A 12,074-nucleotide genomic window follows, 5' to 3' on the forward strand; every position below is an offset into this window, starting at 1 on the left:
ATCTTATTTATTCATTCCTTGTAGAATGTTTTTTTGTTATTAAGTTGTATACGTCTATGCATTGTAGATATGTTGTTAATATGCCCGATGTTGACGGGTACTTATCTGATTTTCCTGGTAATGCAGAAAAAATCAATCCTGAGTCTTCGATTGCCAGTCAGTCTGCTGCACCTATTCAGCAGAGCAATGTTAGAAGCTTACAGTCACATCCTTACAATAATCAAAATCCACATCATAGGAGCAATCCAAATGTTCCATGGTATATGATAAACATTTTTTTAGCAATATATTTCATTCATTTTGTTATGGTGCTCGGTTTCCTTCTTTCAAATGCAGCCCCTAATCATTTACATAGGTTCTAGGGTACCAATGCGGTATGAAAATGGTGAAGGTGTTTCAATTGCTATTCAAATTTCATGTCTATTTTTCTAGTGGTGTTGTTCTGCTCCCAACAAGAGTAGATATGGAACAATTATACCTGATTGTCAAAAACTAATAATTTTTCGAGAGTTTTGGTTTGTATTGGCAGGTCATTTTTATATTGTACAGGGAGGTAACAGGCCTTTATTTTTGTGGTATTTAAGTCATCATAGAGGTTTTTGGACCTTTGTCAAGCTTATTTGGTCTTCCACAAGATTCTGATCAGAATTTTTCAGTGCAAGTTATCATTTTATAATAGAATTTTTGTCATTTTGTTTCTCTGTTTTAGTCGTGATTCCGATTTTGACATCACTGAACATATATATGAACCGGATGAAATGGTAAGGACACCTTGATTTTTGTCTCAACGTTAGTGCATTCAAATTTTCTGTTCGATGGTCAGCTATTAAGAGTAGTTGCTTGTTCATACGGATTTTATCATATATTTACAGAATGTAGCTGGATTACTTAAAAAGATCGATGATTGTGATAATTTCCGTGATGTTGATCGTTTTGGGGAAGTTGTTTCAACGAAAATAAATCACACTCGACATCGTAAGAAGCACATCACAGCTGAAGAAATGAAAGTTATTCTGGAGGAGAGAGATTCAGCTATACTTAAGGTAAATGGTCAACACCTTTTTTCAATCCAAAGGATCCAAAAGACTAGGCAGACAATAGTATTAGTTTCGATGAATCTTTGCGTTTGTTTCAAGCACCAAGAATTTGTTTCAAGAATTTTTGGAATTCTACTTGTTACTTATATTGATACTTTTTTTTAAAATCTGAAGGTTGCATATTGTATTTTTGGTTTCAGTGCAAGAGGCAAGAACAAGAACTGATGAGATATCAGTCACAAGGCCAGCAGTATAATCCGAATCCTGTTCAGGATCAAAATTTGCGGGTAAGTTTCCAACCCTCCAGGAACAGGTGCCACCTCCAGGCGAAGTTCAGAACTAAAATGATTCCCTCTATTATGGCAAGTAATGAATGTCATTACTTTTGGGATCATGTCTTGATTCAACCCATACTTTGATCAGATACTTATTTCAAAAAGCCTTAGAATTTGAAGATTGGTAATTGGAGGTTATTAACACAGTTAATACGAGGGCTTAGCCTATATCAATCCATCTTGATATTGCAATAAATCCACTGGAGACTCGTTCACGCACTTTTGTCACGATTTTTTACAAATCTGTGTCAACAACCAGTGCAAGAATGTCGCTACAACTTTCATACGATTGCTGTTGGCACGTTATTACAATCGCTGGAATCTAAGAAGAGGTGCTCTGCCCAGTTTAAGAGCATCAATCGAGTCGAGGAATTATTGTTATGTCTAGATGGTGCTGCCATCTTCTTTCCAAAATCTAAGTCTACTTTTCATGCGGGAAGAATTTATTCTGAATTAGTACTTATTCGAAAAAACAAATTATCAGATAAAATAATTCGATTGCTTGTGTCTGGGTCTCGATGACTTATAATCTTTTTCTAAATGTTAGAAAAAACATTTTTTTTTCAAAGATTGCACCTAACGTTTTTGAATTTAAGGCTTGGTCAGGTGGTGTTGTTGAAGAAGCCCTTATCTTGACAACTCACGTTTTATTTGAACTATACTCAGTTCACCTCAGCCATAAAACTTGTATCTGATTTGTCGGCTTTTTTTGTTAAAACCGATTGAATTTCCGCTTTGACATGTAAAAATGTTCGTTTTCTTTGGTGCGCCTTTAGAACGAGTTTATGATTTTATGACCTCATACTGGGCGCTGACTTGTGGGTGGATTATTCCTCTGTTAAATGAGAGAAATGTCGTCTCATTTGTCGAATGTCTTGTATAGATCGCTAAATGTGGATTTTGTCATTTTTCAAGAGCCCTTGACTGAATATCGTGTAAAGGTGTAGGTCATGTGACATACTGCAGGGATTTTTTTGGACATAGGAAGTCAAGTGGGTGCCTAGTTCATCGAGTCCCTCTGTAAATTCGTGACTACATATGTTAATGACAGAAAGAAAAGCTTTCCATTCATCGATTCTTATAATTGACGATATTTTTTCTTCGGAGCTTGTCTCATTTTCATAAGAGGTCTGTACTCGTTAGGGTGGGCGCGCTCAGTGAATCATGCAGTTGTACTAGATTTACTTTGACAGTTTCTTTTTTAGGTTTTGAACGAGTAATTCGATCTGTATATAACGACACTATTCCTGTAGTATGTTGAGGTCATCGTTTCAGAAAAAACGAACATGCAAATTGATGCTTTTCGAGCTGTTGTGGTGGGTGGTATTTATGAGTAGCGGCAGATTCTATTACTTCGTTCTGGTTTGTTATTTCATAAGTACCAGTTCTTTCTTCTTTCAGCGTCCATCATAATTTTTTCAATGGCATTTACGTGCTTAATGTTACCTCAGATTTCCTATTAACGTGGTACAAAACCTGATATGATTTTTTGATAAATTAGATTTCCAAAATAAGTCATTTCTTGCGGGTTTTATTTTCTTTCATGGTGTACTACCTTCGATTATTGGCGTTGATAGTGACTGTCTCCTTTGGCATCTGAATCTTTGTGGTGACATACGCTAGCATATCTTTGTGATGATTGGTCTGCAGGAAGGAACGCTGGTATCGATTTGATTCCTGAAGGTGCCTGCAGCAAGTTAGTCAGAGGTGTAATAGTTTGAATGATGAGGGGTGAACTTGCCCTCTAGTTAAATCAAAGTTAGATCACCTGTCCGTCTGTTGGTGAAATGTCGATAAACTTGCGGGAACATGGTTGAGTGTGTTTTTGAGCTAGCACGTTCAAGGTGTCTCTAACAATTTCTGTCTCGTCTTTGCCATCGAGAGCTATAGTTATTAATATTCCATGACATCTCTTAAGTCGGAATATTGCCGTGTACTAGTCATCCACCATATAGAAAACCCTTGAACGCACCAGGAAATTCATAGTATTTTGCACTCGATACCCATGTATGCTACACGAAAAAAGAGTTTCAAGACGACTTGAATATAATTGCCTGAGCACCGGCGACTATTGTATGAAGTCCATGTTGCCATCAAGACTTTGAAAGGTGCGACGGGCTAGCTACTTGATGCATAATACTTCGCTTGAGCACATCTCTTCGAGTCAAGCGAACAACCCCCCTATTCACAATCGACAAGCAATTTCATTTTTGCCTACATTATCCCACAACATACCTTGCACTGAGTCGAAGAAGCACTTTGAAAGTGAGAGCACCTTGGTAGATTCCTCCAACTTCCATGTTCGCTAAAAGAGAACTTCCTGCCCTGATCGACACTACGCGTTTCCATTTCCTGATGAAAAATCTAGTCGGGGATCAATAGCTCTCCTTCACGTCTCTTTTCTGACGCTCCTTTACCAATGTGTTTTTATCGGTGTTTCCTTCATCAGATAGCTGATAGACATTCGTATTATGATTTTCATCATCTTCGCGTTCGACCGCGGAATGATTGTCACCAGTAGTTTCTTTTCTAGTACTCTTAGTTGATGTTGACATCGTCGCCATTATACCTCTTGTTCACGAACCTTATCTATTACTTCTAGCTTATATTTTTACTGAATTGCCACTGCATTGAATGCTGTGTGGAAGAAAAGAAAACTTTTGATTGATTGTTCTAAAAAACCCGAATATTGCCGACGGATCCAGGCTCAATGGGAATATTTTGAACAATAGTATTAAGATGATTAGATAACATGATATGAGTGTGAAAATGCTGAAAATAATTGAAGAATTAGATTTGATTTGAGTGTCTTGGGTGATTAAAGCTCATGGTGTTTTAAACAAACTTGCTTTCTCATCTCATCACCAGTCTTGAAGTAACAAGTCTGAACTTCTTAACTCCCAAGGCTGAATCGGCGAAGTGGAAGTGTTTCTATTACCAATCCTATTATTTGAAGATGGAAATCTAAATTGAAGTAGTTAAGCAGTTTAATTGAACAAGCTTGGATGAATTGTAGCAGTTCTCAACTATCGACATATGCATGTAAACCATACAGATTAACATCGACATTTTCTTCTGATAATGAACTGGTAATAGTGCACCTTGAACAAAGTGATGAAAACTGACCGTTTCTATATTGGTAAGCAAAGAAACGGCGTGAATGAAAACAATTTCAAAGATGTTGAATAATATGGTAAAAGAGGATGGGTATCTCGGGCATTCAACTCCGGCATGGTTTGCGTATTTTTGTCCATTCATGTCGTTTTCTGTTTGGAAAAATAGAACATTTTACATTCATCCTAGGTTATATTGTAAGAAGCACTACTACCATGACTACCATCACTACTGCTTTACGTCGGCTTGTCGGAACAAACTCACTCGAAAGTGGTCCACGCTACTCCAGAATAAGGCGCGACTTTGCTTGATAGCCCTTGAGCACGATTTTCAAGTAGGCAGCTGCATACACTGATTAATATCATTGTAACAGCCATCTACCTCCACCATTTGTCACGGGCGCTTTAATCACGTTGCAGGGCTATGATGAGTGAAATTAAGAATTTCATCACTGCGATGTTTATGAGTGATTTTTCAATATACGTCAACATCTGTGATTATTCATGACTTTTGTCTCGTGAGTCTCCTCAAAAAACCTTTCGAACGCGTTGTGTGCTGCACCGGTCGAAATGCAACGCTGATCTCATGGACCGAGCCAACTACTTCAAAGACTTCTGTATTTAACCAGCCTGATCTATCGGCTCGACTTCGCTCTTCGTCAGTGGCCTGTGCTCGCTCTTCACTGTTATTCTTTATTTTTTGATCACACGTAATGATGATGAATCGTTCAATACCCTTGACACATATCGTTATAGAAATATTTTGAAAACATTGTTCATTCAGTTTTGAATTTCATTGTGTTTTTTAATGTTTATGTACAGTCTTTCATAAGTTGTTTTGTTTTGTCATCAAGTGAAAGCTGTAATGCCATCGATCTCTCGTTTTTTTGTAATAGGAGTGAACTCGCTAATCTAAAGTGTACATATTTTTCTATCAGTACTATTTAAGAATGTGCAACATGTCACCATTGACGAGGTCTTATTTGAATTTATTCCCATCACGATGTGTTTGCCGGTATCATTACCAGCTACTGGAGTGTTTAGTTTTTGCTTGCCAGATCAGTGTTTCCCCCAAGTCTGTGTTTGCCTTGAAACGTTGTAGATTGCCTGCCAAGAATCGACAAATCGCGCCATCGCGCCATAACTATCTGTACGCCCCGATAGTGTTTGTCCCGTAGTCTCTTCATCCTTGCAAAGTATACATTTGACATCTTCATTGATACTGTATAAATATCATCTTCCGGGCTGATGTTTGTTTGAATCTGGCTTAACCTCTTCCTTGTTGAGTGTCTGTTGGACCAATTGAATGCCGGCTCAAGTATTTGCCAATTTTTCATAGGCTTACTTTGCAGCTATGATCTTATTTACTTGGAACACATATCGAAGTATTTATTTTTCCCCATTAGTAAATACTTTAGTATAGAACAAATATAAACTAGTCCTTCTTTCTATTTACCAAGAGTCACTGATATAGCTATCAGGACTGCAAAATCGCTTTATATCATTCAGTTATTTTTTGCCGAAGTTTTATTTGCCCAACACCTCTAAATCGATGGCGATTTGTTGACTTAAACGCTAAATTAGCCAAGTTTAGATACGCATCGTTATTCCGTATTGTGGCGTATTTGTTACACTCTTTAACATTCAATTGTGGGAATACTTAATTTTTTTATGTCGTTAGTTCTTATCGACGGAAACGCAGACAATACGGTTGACTTAAAAACTGTTGTCACTTCCTTCAGGAAATGTTGCACCTATGATATAAGTTAGTATGTTAGTCAATGAGACTAAAACTTCCTTCACATCAATTATTATTTCGACTTAGTGTTTCGTATGAAACTGTTTAATGTCATCAGCCTGTATATCGATATTGTTTTTTTTTCTATACGATGATAACGCACAGCTGTCTGTTTTGAAGATATGTATAATATTCAGATTTATCAGAACTCCATTCAACACGACGAGATAAATGAGATGAGAAAATGTCACATTCCCAATAATCACCTGTCGCTATAAAACATCCTGTCGATTTACAGCTTATTTATTACCGATTAAAGAACAATTCAATAATGAGATTTCGTTGATTAATATTCATAGATATGTGGTCTTTTTATAATTCTTTCTCTGAATTTTCTGTGTCAATGTGTTCATTTGTTTTTTTTTGTTGTCTTACCCTTGAAATTTGTGATGGTCATCTCAGATTTTCTGGAATTATGAGAATGAAAATGAATTGTTATTTGGTGGGGTGCTAACAAATTTTGTTGAGAACCGCAGCTATGTTCATGGCAAATGATGATTGGCAGTATTGAGCGTGATTCTATGTCAAGGGGTGCAACCAGAGTGAAATATAGACAGGTCAATTAGTTTCAGTAATACTCATCCAAAACTTGTTATTGTTGTTGGCCTATTATGTGCGTTTTTGAGATCAGCATTTTTCTACGCTGCCCCAATTGTTCTGTACTTCTAGTTGTGTTTAGGACCGAATATGATAACCCATTGTTCCGAAGAGCTTATTGTATGTTCTTGTATATGTGGTGCAGGGTGGTTCCCTCTTCTCTGGTTTCAAAAAATATAAATCATGCGAGGTGGCAGCGGGCAGAGTTAAGCAGTTAGACAGTGTGCCCTCTATATGTTAGTCTTATAATCCTAATCGTAAGCCTAATAACCATTGATGAAACACTCTGATATAGAAATAGATAATGATATAGAGAATCCCATATTCAGAAAGAAAAATGGAAGGACTAGTAACTAGTAGTTATTCTGAAGATGACTATTTAGATGAAGTCGAAACGTGGAAAAGGAAATCTTTTACTTAAGGAAATCTTTTCGGACTCGTTTTCTCTTTCTGAATGCAGGATTCTCTATGAACTTGAAGTGTTACTATAGTATCTGAGCGTCGATGTTCATAATATCGCGAGTAACTTCTTTTCGCATAATTGTACACACTGTACTAGCTACGCGACTTTTCTTGATCATCAAACAGCTCATCTACGATTGTTGTCAGTACGGGCCCAGTTTCATTAACTGCGGCTGTCTCTTCACATCTCGAGCAAGGGGAAAATTCATCTCACAATAAATTGCATTGCTTGTACTTGAGACGAAAGTTGGCGGTGAATAGTGCCGGGTCTATTGTAGAGGACACGGCGTGTTTTGGAGTGTACATCAATATGAGAGGACGTTGAACACGGTTCTCTATGACTACGCGGCTCTTCATATCTGTGTCAAATGCATATCTGATCATCGTAATGAACAGCTCAAGACCCATCGTTAAGTGCAATAGAGAAATGCTGCGAGGTTTAATCGCGATAAAGATACTTCGCAGGTAGCCATGCCTTCCTTCGCTGGTTCTATTGGTTTTTCTCATCTTTGATGAAACGTGCTCCAATGAAAATATTAACTTACTTATTTGTGTTATGAAGAATCATTTCGGACCAGTGGTCGACTGAAATTGATTCATCAGCTTATTTTTCGCTTTTTGACTAAGTTACAAATTTCATATTCCAAAGGAATATGTGCTTGGGCATTCTGATGTTAATTTCGAAGAAAAACCTATGAAAGTTGAAATTCATCAGTTAATCTAGTTCTGGGTATATATTTCAATTCTATTTCTAAGCATATACTTTAAAATGGAAATCAGCCGAAATATGATTTCATGGTTCTATTTTCTTTCTCCTGCAGTCTTGTGACATGACAAAAATGCTGCGTGACGATGTCATCGTAATGAAAAAAAAATTGAGGCTTTGCTGGATCAGCGCTGCAGCGCACAATAAGCGAATCAAACAGATATGATTCTGCGATGAATTAAAAAGATATTCGAATAATCCCCTTTTCGCAGCGGTGGCCAGCATCTGTAACGCGGCTCGGGTTACTTCGATGAATGACGACTCTCGCTGCGACACACGGCCTGAAACGTACGTGTATTAGCGAGGGATTACCAGATCGAGGTGTTGTAATAATGAGATGTGAACAAAACAGATGTGTGAAAGTCCGTATAACGGTAAAAAAAAGACAATCGTTTATCTATTTCCTGTCATACAACGCTTCCCTCGTTGCCAGTGCCGGCGGGCACAGCATTTATATAAGTTGCTTTTGAAAATGATGTCATATAAAAGTACGTAAGGATTTCGGCATCTGTTACGGGCAGCTGTTGCGACCAGTCCTTTCGATTGTTTCGTCACGATTATCCGTCGTATATTTTCCAATCGTTGGGATAGGTGAATAATTTAATTTCGAAAAAATCCGTAGTACTAATCGAGCGCACTTATCCCGTATGTAAATTTCAAGTCAGACTGTTTTGTCTTGTAAATTGAGCAATGCAAAAATAGCGTAATATCAAATTTCAGTAATTCTAGATATTCCCCGAATATTTTTTAGATGATTTCATACATCGATAATGAGTCAACGTGATGAATTTATATGCAGTATTTGTTAACAGTATACAAAACGTCATCTCTGCGAAATATGTTGACTTTATCGTATTAAAACAGGTGAAAGCACCATTCGAGGTCTGTTCTGAGATCGGGTGCTGTCATTTTTTAACGCACTAGATGAAGTATTGCGCCGAAATTTTGATATCTAATGGGATAATTGAGAGTGACGGCGTCAACGTTCAATTGGTTGTTTGGCCGTGGAACCGTACCACTTCGAATGTGCGTTATGAAATTTAGCACGTGGCTTGATTGAAGAGGATAATGGAAATAATGAGACAATTTCATAAATTGTACATGTTCCTAATAAAATGCCTCAATCGCCCGACTGAAGAGGCTTCATATAATAAACGCTTGTGTGCGGTGCGCGCCCATTCTGCCGAACTAATCAAGCATATATTGATGATTCAATCATCGAACTCGTAATGAGATAACGGCGGTCAGTTTGATATTCACATTTTAAGCCGACTTATTTGTTTCTATATGGAATTTCTCGAGGAATATTTCTTATTCTAGGCACCATTTCGATGTTGAATAGAAAAAAAGATGTTTTCATTATTAACAACTTTGCGAATACAGAAGCATTATCACTTTCGTAAAGTGGCACGGTAATCGGCGTTATTTTCGACATGATATTAGAATTGATTGGTATCGATTGTAACAAGTATTCGCAGAAGATTTTGATCTAACTCTGCGCGCTGTATGTAAAACGCTGGCAGAGATGGCACCATGTGCGCGCGGATTCCGGCTCCGCAATCTGTGCATATCCCCGCAAAAGTCCAGTCCGTCAATCTGGCATTAAACACCCACTTGATCTACGCGAAGAATGGGGGACCTGATTAATATTGCATGAAAGTATTTCAAATTAAAGCACTTAACGCAGCTCGGAACTGAGCTGTGTCGGATTCCTGACATAGTTTCCACCGCCGCGCGACCAATCAGTCTCATGACGGAAGATTTAGACTCGCGAGACCCGTCGATTCGCCCCGGGCCTATGACTTCTTAGATCGTCGACGAACAAATAAATCTTTGGCGACGATGAGGATCCATCTGGCGACTATCGTCGAGCGTTCGAAAAAGCCGGCCTTTTTTTCGAAATGCGAAGAACAAGTTAATTTGATGAAATTGCTTGTCATGACTTCTCAACTGACGAGTTAGTCGATGAATATTTATCAGAATTGAATGCACATACACGAATCGCACCAGAGACAACTGACTTACATCCAGCTCGTTTCCTTCTTATGTAGATGTCAATGATTTCATTGGTGATTTGGGGTTTGATTGAAGTCGCTCGGTCGGCATTATTAGTAGTTATGAGGAGGCAGTTGAGGTACTTGAAACGACAATTTCAGCTCAATCGGTGGTAAACTGATAACTTTATAAACTAATGAAATTTGGACTGCGTCTTTGTCACGACAAATGCTTAATAAAACCAGAAGGACGACGCGAGAGTGTAGTTACAAGGTGCCAATTTCCTGGTTTCCGCGTACTCCTTCATCCGACCAGGTAGACTTGTGAGGAAATCTCCATCAGCATATATGAGCTCAAAACTTTTTTCGTGTCAACCGTTTTCTGATGTTGTGAGACTGCATGGCCCAGTTCTGCAATATGTCAGTCCAGAAATGATTGATATTGTAAATGAGATTATTGAACTGGAAGATGTATATGAATCTAAAACTTGAACTCCAAAACACTGAACTATATTGCTATGCTAATTTCTAGACATCGCCACCCATTTGGTATCTATGTCGGTTTTTTGTTGAATTCTATTTCATGAATGTTCCGCTGTGGGGTCGATCATCTTCACCAATGCATTGTCGGCGACTTTAAAAAAGTCACCTCACTTGAATTGGCCGGTGAGTAACTTATTTCATGACTACTGCGAAGAATGGACTTATTGCCCGAGGACACACAGGTGTACGGACCATTCTTATTCGGCGGCCTCTGTAGAACAATCGAATGATTCAAAGTGGTTTTCGTGCTTTCTACTTCAAGTTTTGCTAATCCGTCTAATACCTTTAAACTATTGCCCATTTCACTGCCCTATATGTACGGCAATTTCCATGAAATATACACATCATTATTGGTGATTCAGAACTATCTCCTGCTTATTGGAGTTTAATTGCTTGGTTTAGTAGTGAAATCGTAAACAATTATCGCTGTTCCACTTTCATGATTTCGAACACTTGAATTTGATTGAAAATGAAAGTTGACTACGTAGAATAGGAATTCGATGTACTATTCTTCGTCTCTAATATGCTTGTTTCGTCGTTTGTCACATATCCAATTGGACGAACTTCATGTCGCTGAATTAAAAGGCTAAGATTATTTCCGCCGCGGTCAGATATTTTCAACGCTCGTGCTTTGATTATGTGTCTGGCAGATTTGAGCGATGAATTTGTGAAAATACAAGTGAACTCCCGCTGTCCGATTGTCGCTTTCTGTCACGGGGCAATTATCGAAATAATTGATCACGTTAAGTCGAAGATATTGGATTGAATGCGTTCGACGAGTCGATTGAGATGATTTTTGTCTTCACCGGAATTGGTACGCCGCCGATTGTCATTCAACTGCTCGTTCTTCTATGACAAATTACCATAGCAAAACTCTTAATACAATGAAATTATCAATGGTCAGCCACAGCAGTGCGCGTTTAGTCATTAAAGTTTATCTTTGCATTTGCGAGTTATTTGTCCGGTATTGTGCGCCCCGACCGGTCAGTATTTGTTCAAGGTTCGGCGTGGAAATTTAGCCGCCGTACCGGTGCGCAAATATTGGCGTTAATTTCGGACGTCGGATAATTGCGCCTCGATTAGGACTTTTCGGTTATAACAACGCGCGTCGGCATCGATGTCAACATAGATCGGTAACCGGCGACGACCGGTACCTCGGGTAAAGCTGATTTCGAGCAATATGCATGTTGTAGCCATGGCAACTTAATATTTGCTTTTACGTCTTAGATCTATGATAATCGATGTGATATCATTCGCGGCTTTAATATCTTTCGTAATTCCGTCTCGCGAACGCCGAACGAACGAAAGGTCCGCGAGTAATTCGCTCCGACTGATCGCTTAATTCTAACGAACACAACGCGGATGATCCGCGCGCATTTTGTTTAATCTCCGTTCTCGAAAACGTGGATCAGACCCCGGTTTAGGTGTT

At 38.5% G+C, this 12,074-nt stretch overlaps 1 protein-coding gene across 4 annotated transcripts in view; it reads left to right on the forward strand.

Annotated features, from left to right (window-relative positions):
- LOC141904065 (mirror-image polydactyly gene 1 protein-like) overlaps positions 1 to 12,074 on the forward strand; it is a 45,785-nt gene that overhangs the window by 8,394 nt on the left and 25,317 nt on the right. For all 4 annotated transcript variants that reach the window (XM_074792517.1, XM_074792525.1, XM_074792533.1 and 1 more), the window contains 3 exons: positions 710 to 761; positions 873 to 1,043; positions 1,238 to 1,324. In XM_074792517.1, coding sequence (XP_074648618.1) covers positions 710 to 761; positions 873 to 1,043; positions 1,238 to 1,324 — 310 coding nt within the window. The remainder of the gene's footprint in view (positions 1 to 709; positions 762 to 872; positions 1,044 to 1,237; positions 1,325 to 12,074) is intronic.

This window comes from Tubulanus polymorphus, chromosome 1 (assembly GCF_964204645.1).
Source record: "Tubulanus polymorphus chromosome 1, tnTubPoly1.2, whole genome shotgun sequence".
NCBI classification, from domain to species: domain Eukaryota; kingdom Metazoa; phylum Nemertea; class Palaeonemertea; order Tubulaniformes; family Tubulanidae; genus Tubulanus; species Tubulanus polymorphus.